The sequence below is a fragment of the Pristiophorus japonicus genome, chromosome 6 (assembly GCF_044704955.1).
Source record: "Pristiophorus japonicus isolate sPriJap1 chromosome 6, sPriJap1.hap1, whole genome shotgun sequence".
Lineage (NCBI taxonomy): Eukaryota > Metazoa > Chordata > Chondrichthyes > Pristiophoridae > Pristiophorus > Pristiophorus japonicus.
Window position 1 is genome coordinate 30,848,017 of NC_091982.1, and position 15,806 is coordinate 30,863,822.

The window sequence follows — 15,806 nt, forward strand, 5'->3', positions numbered from 1 at the left end:
CACAAACAGGACTGCCCCAGTAGACCCATCATTTCAGCCTGTTCTTGCTCTACAGAACTTATTTCTTCCTATTTCGACTCTATTTTTTCTCCCCTTGTCCACTCTCTTCCCACCTACATCTGCGACTCATCCGACATCCTCTGTCACTTTAACATTTTCCAGTTTCCTGGCCCCAACCTTCTCCTTTTCACCATAGATGTCCAATCCCTCTACACTTCCATCCCCCACCAGGATGGTCTGAGGGCGCTCCGCTTCTTCCTCGAGCCGAGGCCCAACCAGTCCCCATCCACTACCACCTTCCTCCGCCTGGCTGAACTTGTTCTCACGTTGAACAACTTCTCCTTTAACTCCATTCACTTCCTCCAAATTAAAGGTGTTGCTATGGGAACTCGCATGGGTCCTAGCTATACCTACCTTTTTGTGGGATATGTGGAACATTCATTGTTCCAGTCCTACTTGGGTCCCCTCCTTCACCTCTTTTTCCGGTATATTGATGACTTTATCGGTGCTGTTTTGTGCTCTCACCCTAAACTTGAAAATTTCATTCACTTTGCATCCAATTTCCACCCTTAGCTCACCTTCACATGGTCCATCTCTGACTCTTCCCTTTCCTTCCTTGACTTCTCCGTCTCCATCTCTGGGGATATGTTTTTGACCAGTATCCACTATAAGCCCAATGACTCCCACAGCTATCTGGACTACACTTCCGCCCACCCTGCATCCTGTAAGGATTCCATTCCATTCTCCCAGTTTCCCCATCTCCGTCACATCTGCTCTGATGATGCCACCTTTCATACTAGTGCCTCTGACATGACTTCCTTTTTCCTCAACAGAGGATTCCCTCCGACGTGGTTAACACGGCCTTTGACCGTGTCCATTCTATTTCCCGCATCTCTGCTCTCACCCCTGTTCCTCCCTCTCAGAACCATGACAGGTTTCCCCTTGTCCTCGCCTTTCACCCCACCAGCCTCCAAGTTCAACGGATCATCTCCTGCCATTTCCGCCACCTCCAGCGTGACCCCACCACCAATCACATCTTCCCCTCCCCTCCCCTCTCAGCATTCCAAAGGGACCGCTCCCTCCGAGACACACTGGTCCATTCCGCTGTCACTCCCAGCAGCCCCTCCCCTTCCCACAGCACCTTTCCATGCAACCACTGCAGATGCAACACATGCCCTTTCACCTCCTCCCTTCCCACTATCCAGGGCCCCAAATACAGCAATTTACTGTACTTCTTTCAATTTAGTACACTGTATTCACTGCTCATGATATGGTCTTCATTGGGGAGACAAAGTGCAGATTGGGTGACGACTTTGCGAAGCACCTCCGTTCAGTCCGCAAGTGTGACCCTGAGTTTCCGGTCGCCTGTCACTTTGATTCTCCACTCCACTCCCACTCTGACCTCTCTGTCCTCGGTCTCTTACACTGTTCCAACAAAGCTCAATGCAAGCATGAGGAACAGCACCTCATCTCTCGTTTAGGCACTTTACAGCCTTCTGGACTCAACATCGAGTTCAAAAATTTCAGAGCGTAACTGCTGCCAATCCTTGGCTCCCTTTCTCCCCCCCCCCCCCCACCCCTGCCCCGACCCCACCTGACCCGTTGAGATTTCCAGCATTTTCTGTTTTTATTCCAGATTCCAGCATCCGCAATATTTTTCTTTTGTATTGTTGTAGTTGAAGGCTGCGGCCTGGGGAGGGGGAGGTGATCCCTGGGGGGCCTCCGATGGGCTTGCAATGGTCTAGAGTTCTCAATCTCAACTATGCCACCCAAAACACTAAGCGGAGCCAAGCATTTCCCCATAGGGAGGGGAAAAAAAGCGCGTGAGGCAAGCCACACTATTATTGCACGCTTATTGAGGCCAAGTGTAAGATCACATTGACAGAGACCTGGCAGTGAGGGCAGTAGATAACATAACCAACTACAGAATAATGAATGTCAGTGTTTGTTTAAAAAAATGCAATCAAAAAAATAAAATTGACTTTGTTTCTGAGCTCCTGAATATTTGATTGTAATTGCAGTGCATCCATCGGGACTTGGCAGCACGTAACATCCTCTTGTCTGAGAGCAACGTTGTGAAGATCTGTGACTTTGGCCTAGCTCGTGACATTTACAAAGACCCAGATTATGTACGAAAAGGAGATGTAAGTTTATAGGATACCAGCTTTCTATTGCAGAATCTGAATTAATGCTTCCTGCTTTCTGTCCAGTGGCTGATCTACTTTTGTGCATCTTTACAGGCCCGACTCCCACTCAAGTGGATGGCACCAGAATCCATATTTGACAAAATCTACACAACTCAAAGTGATGTCTGGTCTTTTGGAGTGCTGTTATGGGAAATATTTTCCTTAGGTAAGCCTGCAAAAAAAAAAGAAATAATTAACATCAGGAAATAATTTTGAATTTAAGCTTCAAAAGTTGCCTGAGGCAGCAGGTCAAAAATCAGGACTAGTTGCCAATTTTGAAATTATTAGGCAGTCTTCAAAATATGTATCCAGTTACTTTTTATATTATGCATGTAACTCTACTGTGTACAGATCTCTATATTTCTAGGGTTCAGCTTATACATTAGAATTAATAATGCATGGATTCAAAAAATATCTAATTAATTATACTTGAAATTGCTATTGGCTCGAAATTGTGTTGTTTGATAATAACAAAGGTCAATTTGTGTGCGCTAAATCCCGTTGTCAGCAGCTATAGCAACTCTGTCTTCATCATCATCATAGGCAGTCCCTCGAAATCGAGGAAGACTTGCTTCCACTCTAAAAGTGAGTTCTTAGGAGACTGTACAGTCCAATACGGGAATTACAGTCACTGTCACAGTTGGGACAGACAGTCATTGAAGGAAAGGGTGGTTAGGGAGTCGAGTTTGCCGCACGCTCCTTCCGCTGCCTGCGCTTGATTTCTGCATGCTCTCGGCCTTCATTGATATATCAAACATGTGATTTCATCATAAATCTTTACTTTTGGAGAATCCAAATAGCAAAGACCGAGAAATGAGTTGCTCACTTAATCTGAATTGAGGATTTGTGCATGGCATTTTAATTGAAAGAAATGATTTTCTTCTAAAGTATTAAGAAAATCTACAGCAACTGCACCATTATGTAAATTCGAAAAAAGAAAGCTACGGGTTGATCTGCTCTGATTATTATTGCCGCGATTCTGCTGACCTCGGCAGGTCCATGGCGGGAGACGTCGGTGACCCTGATGTTGGCTCTATCCCGGCCTCTGAAATGATTTTCCCACAATGGGGCATGTTAAGCCTACCCAGCGTGTTTCCTGGCTAATTAGAGGAAGCGGGTCTGGTGACATCTTTTGTTGACGCGTCATCGGCCAGTTTCCTTAAAGGGACCATGGCCAAACTTCTTCTGATATTTGTGCTGTCAGTATTCTGCAGCATTGAGGTGCTGCAAACACTGACAATCACTGCACAGAGGTGCAGGGCTGCACCCAGGCTCTCCCATGACTCCCTCCATAAGGTTATGGAGGGATCCACAGCTTGCAGGGAGGTCCTCTTCCCTTCCCTTGGGCGGAAGAGACCTCACCAGGAGATCAAGATAGCCTGATTGCTCATTGCAGAGGAGGGCACAAGCAGGGAAGTGGTCAGGAGGACCTGGGTGCAGTTGTGCAAACAATTCCATGATCTCAATAGATCACAAAATATTAATACAAAGCCACACTCAACCTTATCCTGCTGTGCCTCTCATCACATCCCCGTCACTCTGCCTTCCCTACCCTACTCCTGCACATCCTTACTCACACCAACTTATCTTGCATCTCCACCCATCCCTCTCCATCTACATTATCACATCTTCATCTCACTATCCGAGTCCAATAATACCAAATAACAACACACAAGAGTAGTCACTTGGGTGTTTTATATAATGTTCATGTAAAGTTTCTGTTAATGTGGTATCATACATTGAAACCTTTATTTTCAACACTTGCATTCTTGGACAGATTTGTGTCCCCCTTTGGAAGTGGCTTAGTAAGTTGTAGTGAATGGTGAGACATAATGGTACCCTCCTCGCCACCCCCCGCAATGATACAGAGTGTGAAAGGAATGGCTTGGTCATTGTAAGGATACTTTATGGTGTTGGTGTGGGGTGGTACCAAACTGATGCATCATGTGGCAGCCAGGGTGTGCAGTGTCAAGTGAAGTAAATCTGGCCATGGTGACATCTTTTGCTGACGCGTCATCGGCCAGTTTCCTTAAAGCGACCATGGCCAAACTTCTTCTGACATTTGTGCTGTCAGTATCTCCTGTGCAGCATCATTTGATTGCAGAGAAGATTGGTGGTGTTGTTGTTGATGCAGCGTGCCTGGTGCTGCTGGTGTTGGGGATGATTGTGGTGGGGCTGATCATGGTGAGATTCAGAGAACCAAGGTGGGAAAGTATAAAGAGCATCCATGCTGATGGAATAGATGGCAGGTGAAGTAGAGATGACAGAAACAATCTGTCAATGGTGAGAGAGGTAATGAGGTCAGACTGGATGGAGACTTGTGTAAAATTTGCAACATGGTGAATCTGTTGTGGAAATGCAGTGAGGAAGAGCTTGTGGCTGAGGAAAGATATCTCTGTAAGATGGGAGCTTTTACTTTACGTGTGAAGTTGTCAATTCAATAGCTGATTCAATGGCCACTGAACTCCCGCCTCAGCCATAACAGACATGATCCCCAAGCAGCAAGGACCCCATGGGCGAGCACGTAAGGTCTAAAGGTGAGCTCAAATGTGTTCTTAATCATCACTAATCATGTTCATAATGACCTGAATTGGGCCCCCCGGTGCTGAGTGTCAGGTTTGCTCAGCACTGACAGACACAACATCAGGGAAAGGCGCATCATGGCAGGTTCACAGCGGGGTACCGACCCCCTGGGGGAAAAAAACACTTTCCCACCCTGACCCCTGGAAAATCCAGCCCTATGTATTACTGACATAATAAATGTAGCAGGAAGATTTCCTATCATTTCTTTTGCAATGCTTTTACAATTTTACTAGAAACAATATAGGAAATTTTCCGTTACTTTTGCACACAACTAACAAAGGGAAATCTTCCCTTTATGCTTGTATCTAGCATGACCATGTCAGCCTACAGTATCTGGGATTTTCATTGGCTGAAAATCAGCCTTGAAAGCCTTTCAGCCAATAAAAGCCTTTTTTAAAAAAAAGATTGCTCCCACTTCCAAAATAGACAATAGGAACAGAGCAGCTTAAGCAGAGAGGTAAATAAAAGAATACGGAGAAGAATTTGACTTTAATGGAAAAGAAGATTTGACACATTAGAAATCGGGCTGGCGATTCACTATTGCCTATTTTGTGCTTTTGTCAAAGACTAATTTTGCTCTCTATAGGTTTTAAAAAGAAAGGAAACATGGATATAGATATTCCAGCTACATGGGATTTCAGTTTAATTTGTTTCTTTGCTGAGAACCTTCTTCCGAAGTTCATTTTAAAGAAGTTGCAGATTTCTGCAGTACCCAGGACTGTATTTCTTAGTTTGTTGAACATACTTTCCTCCCATTTTCTCACCTCGTTTCCCAAAGATGCTGACTCGTATATGCCGATGTACAGTTCCATGGACATTTCCTGCTTCTGTGGACCACATCATGATGGCCATTCTTCATGTCTGAGCCTCAGTGTTGAGTGCCAGCAAGTTATTCATGGGGGGCGGGGGGGCATTGCAGTCCAAGTAAAATCCTCACCCAACATCTACACATTGCCACTTTCTACCAAGGTTAACTGAATACCGATCAAAGGGAGAATCTTGACAAATTCTTTTTCTCTGCTCTTGCTCAAGATACTGACGCTAATTTAGTGCTTTCAATTGGTGTCAGCCAATTCAGCATGGCGTTGTGATCAAACCTGGATCGTTCTACCTTTCTGCTTTGCGTGTCAGTGAATATTTACTGAGATTTTTCAAATTCTTTTCATCCATGATCATTTCCAACCATCATGGCAAAAGATGCTTCCCCAACGGCCAGTTTTGGCATTGTTTGTGAATTATTGATGCTGCTTCTTCAGAAATCCCTCAGAGTTAGTGAAATGCTCCTTTCAGTGAGCAAAGTTAAAACAAAAAAAAATTCTACAGCTACAAAGATGTTATAGGCACTACAATTCAATGAAAGATCTTTATTTCTTCAAGAACATAAGAACATAAGAAATACGAGCAGTAGTAGGCCATTTGGCCCCTCAAGCCTGCGCGCCATTCAATAAGATCATGGCTGATCTGATCATAGACTCAGCTCCACTTCCCTGCCCGCTTCCCATAACCCTTTACTCACCTATCGCTCAAAAATCTGTCTATCTCCGCTTTAAATATATTCAATGACCCAGCCTCCACAGGTCACTGACGCAGAGAATTCCATAGATTTACAGCCATCTGAGAAAAGAAATTTCTCCTCATCTCAGTTTTTAATGGGCGGCCCCTTATTCTAAGACTATGTCCCCTAGTTTCAGTTTCCCCTATGAGTAGAAATATCCTCTCTGCATCCACCTTGTCGAGCCACCTCATTATCTTATAAGTTTCAATAAGATACCTCTCATTCTTCTGAACAGCAATGTGTATAAGCCCAACCTTCTCAACCTATCCTCATAAGTCAAACCGCTCTTCTCCAGAATCAACCTAATGAACCTTCTATGAACAGCCCCCAATGCAAGTATATCCTTCCTTAAATACGGAGACCAAAACTGTACGTGGTACTCCAGGTGTGGCCTCACCAATACCCTTGTAGCAGGATACAGTTGTAGCAGGCCTTCTCTGCTTTTATACTCTGTACCCCTTGCAATAAAGGCCAACATTCCATTTGCCCTCCTGATTACTTGCTGTACCTGCATACTAACCTTTTGTGTTTCATGCTCAAGGACCTCCAGGTCTCTCTGTACTGCAGCAATTTGCAATTTTTCTCTATTTAAATTATAATTTGCTTTTCTATTATTTCTGCCAAAGTGGTTAACTCACATTTTCTCACATTATACTCCATCTGCCAAATTTTTGCCCACTCACTTAGCCTGCCTATATCCCTTTGCAGATTTTTGTGTCCTCACAATTTGCTTTCCCACCTATCTTCGTATCATCAACAAACTTGGCTACATTACACTTGGTCCCTTCATCCAAGTCAATAATATAGATTGTACATAGTTGAGGACCCAACACCGATCTCTGCGGCACCCCACTAGTTTGCCAACTGGAAAATGACCCATTTATCCCGACTCGCAGTTTTCTGTTCGTTAGCCAATCCTCTGTTCATGCTTATATATTACCCCAACCCCGTGAGCATTTATCATGTGCAATAACCTCTTATATGGCACCTTATCGAATGCGTTCTGGAAATCCAAATACACCACATCCACTGGTTCCCCCTTATCCACCCTGCTCATTACATCTTCAAAGAACTCCAGCAAATTTGTCATACGTGATTTCCCTTTCATAAAACCAGGCTGACTCTGCTTAATTGAATTATGCGTTTCCAAATGCCCTGCTACTGCTTCCTTAATAATCAATTCCAGCATTTTCCCAACAACAGATGTTAGGCTAACTGGTCTATAGTTTCCTGCTTTTTATTTGCCACTTTTTAAAAATAGAGGCATTACATTTGCGGTTTTCCAATCCGCTAGGATTGCCCCAGAATCCAGGGAATTTTGGTAGATTACAAACAATGCATCCACTATCTCTGCAGCCACTTCGCTTAAGACCCTAGGATGTAAGCCATCAGGTCCAGGGGACTTGTCCGCCTATAGTCCCATTATTTTACCGAGTACTACTTCATTAGTTATTGTATTAAGTTCCTCCCTCCCATCTGCGCACATTCTGAGACTGAACTCCAGGATATAGTCGATGTAATCACCAAGGCATATGAAAGCATGGGCCTTTCTCTTAACATCCGTAAGACAAAGGTCCTCCACCAGCCTGTCCTTGCCGCACAGCACTGCCCCACAGTCATCAAGGTTTATGGCGCGGCCCTCGACAATGTGGACCATTTCCCATATCTCGGGAGCCTCTTGTCAGCAAAAGCAGACATCGGCCGTCTGAAGAAAAGAGTGTTTGAAGAGCAGGCCCTCAAATCTACCACCAAGCTCATGGTCTACAGGCTGTAGTAATACCCACCCTCCTGTATGGATCAGAGGCATGGATGATTTACAGAAGACATCTCAAGTCGCTGGAGATATATCACCACGATGTTTCTGCAAGATCCTGCAAATCCCCTGGGAGAACAGACGTACCAACATCAGTGTCCTCGTCCAGGCTAACAGCCCCAGCACTGAAGTACTGACCACACTCGATCAGCTTCGGTAGGCAGGCCACATAGTTCGCATGCCAGATGCAAGACTCCCCAAGTAAATACTCTATGCGGAGCTTCTTCACGGCAAACGAGCCAAAGGTGGGCAGCGGAAACATTACAAGGACACCTTTAAAGCCTCCCTGCTAAAGTGCAACATCACCACTGACACCTGGGAGTGCCTGGTCAAAGATCGCCCTAGGTGGAGAAAGTGCATCTGGGCGGGCTCTTCGAATCTCAACGCCGAGAGCGTGAAGAGGTAAAGCGCAGGCAGCGGAAGGAGCGTGCAGCAAACCAGTCCCACCCATTCCTTCCCTCGCCGAATGTCTGTCCCACCTGTGACAGAGTCTGTGGCTCTCGTGTTGGACTGTTCAGCCACAAAGAACTCACTTCAGAAGTGGAAGCAAGTCTTCCTCGATTCCGAGGGACTGCCGATAGGACTGCTACATGTTGTGAAATGATTTGCGTCGTAGTATGGAAAATATTTTAAATTGGTTTCATGTGAAGTGTGACTATTATTGGAGAAAGGATAAGGGCATGTTCATGGAGTGTACATACAGAAAATAAACAACAGATATGAAGAATGAACCACAGTAAATTGCCTATCCAGTCAGAACAGCTTTCAAAATCTAATTAAATTGATATATAAACACCTTTCCCCCCGCCCCCCCCCACCCACCACCAGACGTCACAATAAAGTATATTGGCGTGGTTTAACAAAAGCACTAACCACAGTGTTCACTTAGTGTAGTAAAGTAAGAACAAAAACTTATGGAACGCAGCATTGTGTCTTGTAGAAAGAGATAGAATGGATGGTTTCTTCAGCCTGAAGGCCTTGTCCTAGTCTTCTATCACAGCTATATGGTGACAAATAAAACTAAGTAAACAGTTAGGCTGGAATTTTCTGAGGTGGTAGTGGGCGCGGTCAGTGGTGGGTCCGGTGGGAAAGTTGTTATTTTTGACAGCGGGTCTGACTCGACTGACAGGGGCGGGAGACTCAATTGCGATAACAACAAAAACTTACATTTATATAGCGCATTTAACATTGCAAAACGTCCTGAGGCGTTTCACAGGAGTATTATGAGACAAAAAATTTGACATCGAGCCACATAATGAGAAATTTGGGCAGGTGATCAAAAGCTTGGTCAAAGAGGTAGGTTTTAAGGAGCGTGTTGAAGGAAGAAAGAGAGGCAGAGAAGCGGAGAGGTTTAGGCAGGGAATTCCACAGCTTATAGCCTAGGCATTATCAGCTAGTTGTCAGAATGTTAACAGGCTTTTTTAACTTACTTTTTAAATTTAACTGCATAGCCACAGCAGCAATGCTCCTCTGGAAGCACATCTGTCAACCTGAGGTGGGAGTTCCACGGCCATTGCTCCAGCTGATTACTCGATAGCATCAAATGTACAGCAAAAGCTCCCACCTGACAGATGATCACTTTCCTCAGGCAGAAGCTGTTGCTCAGTCCATTTCTAGCACTGATTCTGCAGGCTGTAAGTATTTCCAGCAAAGTCTCCATCCAGTCTCACCTCATTGGAAGAACTCTCTCACCATTGACAGAATGCTTCTGTCATATGTACTTCACCTGCCATCTATTCCATCAACATGGATGCTGTTTATACTGTGTCAACCTTGGTCCTCAGAATCAGAGCACAATCAACCCAAACACCAGCAGCATCAGGCACACCAGCAGCACCAACAACAACACCAACTTTCTCCGTAATCATCTGAGACTGCACAAGGCAGTGGGCATCAGCGCCCAAGCACATTGCTGCCCGTAAGACCAGGGATGGCCTCATCGTGGCCAGATTTAGTTAACTTGATGCTGTACACCCATAAGGCTGCCACATGATGCGCCAGGTTGGCACCACCCCACAACAACATCATAAAGCATCCCTACAATGACCGAGCCATTCCTTTCACACTCATTTCCATTGCGGGGTTTACCGTTATGTCTCACCATTCACAGTGCGGATTTCATCCCTTGCAGGGCACAACAGACATGATCTTTGCAGTGCAACAGCTGCAGGAAAAATGCAGGGAGCAGTGCCAGCCTTTATAGGTGGCCTTTTTCGACCCTACAAAGGCCTTTGGCACTGTCAACCGCGAGGGTCTATGGAGCGTCCTCCTCCATTTCGGATGCCCCCAAAATTTTGTCAGCATTCGTCGCCTGCTCCACGACGAAATGCAGGTCGCGATCCTTACCTACGGATCCATTACAGACCCAATCCACGTCCAGACCAGGGTCAAACAGGGCTGCGTCATCGCCCCAACCCTCTTCTCAATCTTCCTCGCTGTCATGCTCCACCTCACAGCCAACAAGCTCCCCGCTGGAGTGGAACTAAACTACAGAACCAATGGGAAGCTGTTTAACCTTCGCCACCTCCAGGCCAGGTCCAAGATCACCCCAACCTCTGTCGTTGAGCTACAGTACACGGACGACGCCTGCGTCTGCGCACATTCTGAGGCTGAACTCCAGGATATAGTCGACATATTTACTGAGGCATACGAAAGCATGGGCCTTACGCTTAACATCCATAAGACAAAGGTCCTCCACCAGCCTGTCCTCGCTGCACAGCACTGCCCCCCAGTGATCAAGATCCACGGCACGGCCCTCAACAGCGTGGACCATTTCCCATACCTCGGGAGCCTCTTATCAACAAAAGCAGACATTGATGAGGAGATTCAACACAACCTCCAGTGTGCCAGTGCAGCCTTCGGATGCCTGAGGAAAAGAGTGTTCGAAGACCAGGCCCTCAAATCTACCACCAAGCTCATGGTCTACAGGGCTGTAGTAATACCTGCCCTCCTGTATGGCTCAGAGGCATGGACCATGTACAGTAGCCACCTCAAGTCTCTGGGGATATATCACCAACAATGTCTCCACAAGATCCTACAAATCCCCAGGGAGGACAGGCGCACCAACATCAGCGTCCTCGTCCATGCTAACATCCCCAGCATTGAAGCACTGACCACACTCGATCAGCTCCGCTGGGCAGGCCACATAGTTTGCATGCCAGACACGAGATTCCCAAAGCAAGTGCTTTATGCGGAGCTCCTTCATGGCAAACGAACCAAAGGTGGGCAGCGGAAACGTTACAAGGACACCCTTAAAGCCTCCCTGAGAAAGTGCGACATCCCCACTGACACCTGGGAGTCCCTGGCCAAAGACCGCCCTAAGTGGAGAAAGTGCATCCGGGAGGGCGCTGAGCACCTCGAGTCTCAACGCCGAGAGCATGCAGAAATCAAGCGCAGACACGGAAGGAGCGTGCGCAAACCCGTCCCGCCCACCCCTTCCCTCAATGACTATCTGTCCCACCTGCGACAGAGTCTGTGGCTCTCGTATTGGACTGTTCAGCCACCAAAGAACTCACTTCAGGACTGGAAGCAAGTCTTCCTCGATCCCGAGGGACTGCCTATGATGATGATGATGACTGCAAGTCACTAAGCCACTTCCAAAAGTGCACACTTTTCAAAGTGTTGAAAATATAGATTTTTATGTTTGATACCACATTAACAGAAACTTTACATAAACATTGCATAAAGCACCCTTGTGCGTTGTTAGTTAGTATGATTGCACTAGGATGAGGATGAGTATGAGGGGTGGCTAGTGAGATGGGAATGTGATAATATGGATAGAGAGAGAGGGATGGGTGGAGGTGCAAGATATGTTGGTGTGAGTAAGGATGTGCAGGAGTAGGGTAGGGAAGGCAGAGTGATGGGGAGGTGATGAGAGGCATTGCAGGATGAGGTTAAGTATCGCTTTATTCGAACATTTCCTGATCTAATGAGATTATTGAAATGTTTGTGGCACTGCACCCATGTCATTCTGACTACATCCCTGCTTGTGACCTCCTCTGCAATCTGCAATCAGAATGGAAGAGGACCTCCCTGCATAAACATATGGAGGGAGTCATCGGCGTACCTGGGTGCAGCCCTCTGCCTCGATGCAGTCATCGTCAGTGTTTGCAGCACTCTAATGCTGCAGTATACTCACAGCACTATGTTGGATGAAATGTCAAATCTAATGTGGTCATGGTCTCTTTAAAGATCCTGGCGGAAAACGCGCCATGAATGACGTCACCAGACCTGCTCCATTTAAGTTGGCCAGGTAACACGCTAGGCTGGCTTATTAGGCCCAATTAACATAAGTTCGTTTTCATCAGTGGGATGGAGCTAGTAGTGGTGTCGCGGCAACCCATGGCCACTGCCTGCATCTCACCCGCCGAGGTAGGCAAAATTCCGGCCTTAGTATGCTTTTGTTCACTGCGTATATTTCGGTGAAAATTCATCTCAGTCATAATTTTCCTGGGGTCAACACCACCTGGAAATCCTGAGTAAAGTGCATTTGTAGAATAACATACTTGCCTTTACAAAATCAGTCTGGAAACAGTAGAGCAAATTTTCCTTTTGTTGCACTTGGCATTAAGTATTGCCTGGATAGTGCATAGTGGAAATTCAGCAAGGGAGGATTCCACATCTGTAATGGGTGGAAAATCAGACAGGGTCCATTATGGACATGCAATCCTTCCCTTCCAATTTTCCTCTGTGTGTTACACCCAGGCGATCTTTTATATCAAGTTCAACAACAGGATAACCTACCCTAATAAATCATGGAATTATGAAGTGATAGCCAAGCTACTTAATTGACTACAAAGTTATCTCTCTTCATTCAGATAACTGAGCAGTAATTCCAATACTAACCATGGGCTCAATTTTCCCCAACCCATTTTTTCGGCGCAATCACCCGAGATGTGCCAACTTTGTGCACTGAAAACGGCGTCGAAAAAATGTGCCCCCATCCTGGCTACTCTGCTGCGTGTCCCGTGGCTTGGCACAGCCTGGCCAGTCGATTGGGGGGCGGAGCTAAGGCCCTGTGTCAGAAGCTCTGCCAGCAGCTCTCCGCATGCGCATCGGCTCCAATGTGCACACATGCTCAGTAGCGCCGAAACTTGGCACTCGGCCATTTTTAAAGGTAATCGCAGCTGGCTTGGTTTTCGTGCCAGAAGGAGAGCTGTGAACCGAATTGGGTCTTGTGACCTCCCTCCCCACAATCTCCCTGTTGATTTAAAGGGCAGAATCTCTCTCTCTCTCTCCACCTCCCCCCCGCCAACCAAAGCCGCGTTTGGTCGCCCCCCCTCCCCCCCACCACCGTTGATTTTAAGGGCAGCATCTCTCTCTCACCCCCCCTCCCCCTCCCAACCGATACCGCGATTGGTCGCTCTGCTTCTGCACCTCTCCTCCCCCATTGATATCGAGGCCAGCATCTCTCTCTCTCTCTCTCTCTCTCCCCCCCCCCCCCCACCCCACTGATGCTGCATTCAGTCGCTCTGCTTCTGCACCCCCCCGTTCATTTGCAGCCACCCCTAGCCCTGGCCGATTGGACTCCCGGTGCGTATCTTGCCGCCCCTATCGCAGGCTGAATGGCCTCACGCACAGGCCGGCCTGCTGCCTTCCCGGGCCACCTTTAAAGATTAAGGTAGGATTTACTTGATTTCTATTAGAATTTTAATTGTTTGAGCTTTTCCTTGCAATGTTTGGTGCTTGGTTGTTTAATTTCAGGTCCTCTCCAGTTCCCTTCCCGCCCCTATCCCAGGCCGAATGTCCGCCGATTTCTTAACTGCCCGCAAGGTTTTTCAGAGCTGGCCACATACGCTGACCTAAGTTGATTTGCAGTAAGTTTTAGCTGGCCAAAGTGGCATAAATGGCCAAAGCTGGCGTAAGTGTCTGGGAACGTTGGAAAATAAAAATCAACTAAAAAAAAATCATACCTAACTGAGTTACTCTGGAGCAAGTTGATTGGTGAAAGTGGCGGTTTTTAACTTATGCCAGAAAAACCAACTTACTCCAAAAAAATTGGAGCAAGTCATGGCCAATTTTGAGCCCCATGATGGGAAGCATAATTCCTAGTTCTCTTGATGGAATTTTATTCCATTTTCATGAGATGGAATCTAGGGACTGGTCCCATGTTGCTGAAGATTCACAAGCATTTGTGAACAAAGTAGAGGAGGGAAGAGTTTCAAACTTCTGATTCTCTTTCTATACTAATGCTCCAATTACCTTAAAGCACTGCCACTGACACCAGCCATTGGAGAAGCAACAGCAGCTGGAAAACAATGTTGCAAATGGCAAATTAAAAACACGTGCCGTTGTTTTTTGTATTCTGGTACAATGAAGTCTATCCCGCAATGTAAATAGAGTGGATCAATAGCACCAGGAGCTACAGGCACTATTACAGGTCTGCTTCGAATGGCAGTTCTATAAAGCAAATACAGATTGAATGCTGTTTGTTGCACTCCAAGCATAACCCCCCCTCACTTCCCCAATCAGAAAACAGAGCTAATCCACAGGTGGTGTTAACAAAGTGCACATATCCACTTGTGACACACCGATGATGACTGAATTTATATCATTTGTGAGTCTCCAGAGCTACCCTTTGAAGAGAATATCCTTGCCAACTCTTAGATTGACTGCGGTTTTCAGTTTACCTCACCAAAATGGACCTTTCACATGCCAAGCCAATTTTGCATGAAAAGTGTCATTGATCACTGATGCACAATACTCCCACAGTTAATAGTATTCAGTTATGACCCACTTTATGGAGATTGCTTAACATCGGAGACAGACACAGAGCCAGATTCCCTCCATTTTAGCAATGGGAATGGTAGGTGTGGTGACAGGAAGAAAAGTAAATAAGCGAGAGCAGTGAGAGGTCTCAAATTAACTAGCAATTCCCCAAGATCACCGGATAGAATGTAAAGGTTGTATTAAATATCATGTGGCAGTGCTAGAAAGACAATCAAAACATCACTTCTAGTATGATAGTAGGACTGCCAAAGAGCATTATCAAATTCAACCAAGATTCTCATTGCTCCGAGATGTACTATCTCACATTAGTGATGCTAGATAAATATAAGTAGGGTTGGCCTGTGATTTGTTTTCAAAGTCTAGTAGTTAGATTTCCTTATCTTGTTGCTTTAGGTTACATAAAGGAAAATCTGTGTCTCATTTTAAAAACACATTCAGTTGGCTAGTTATCCAGTACTGATTCAACTACTTCAATCTTCAACATACTTTGGCTGTAACATATTGAAATACAAATGACGGAAAATTAATCTCAGGAAGTAAAGTGGGAGTGTAATTAATATTGTATTTACTATACACTTGGTGGATGAATGAAACGATTATGGTCGTGACCAATTTTAGAAATGGGCTATTGGGAAAATTCCAAAATATAAAATTAACCATGCAAACGCAATTTCCTTGTAATTTGATTCTTTAAATATTAACATTAGAATATTTAACACATTGTATTTAATTTTGTTCACTATTTTAGCAGAGGCACTAAGCCCTCCATTAAAATAATGAATAGAGGAATTTCATATAAACATATGAAGTGTTCATATGCTAATAATCAAGGAGCCCAATTTCAAGAGAAATATTTTAAACAGAAGTCTATTTTTTCTGCCTACTTTCGTATCCTATGGGGTGGAGCTATGGGTTATTGAGGTTTTCATCCGTAACAAAG

General features: G+C 45.5%; 1 protein-coding gene across 1 annotated transcript in view; it reads left to right on the forward strand.

The window, feature by feature from the left end:
* Nucleotides 1-15,806, forward strand: part of kdrl (kinase insert domain receptor like) — a 262,118-nt gene that overhangs the window by 205,691 nt on the left and 40,621 nt on the right. Inside the window, exons 23-24 of the mRNA XM_070882714.1 lie at nucleotides 2,022-2,144; nucleotides 2,241-2,352. Coding sequence (XP_070738815.1) covers nucleotides 2,022-2,144; nucleotides 2,241-2,352 — 235 coding nt within the window. The remainder of the gene's footprint in view (nucleotides 1-2,021; nucleotides 2,145-2,240; nucleotides 2,353-15,806) is intronic.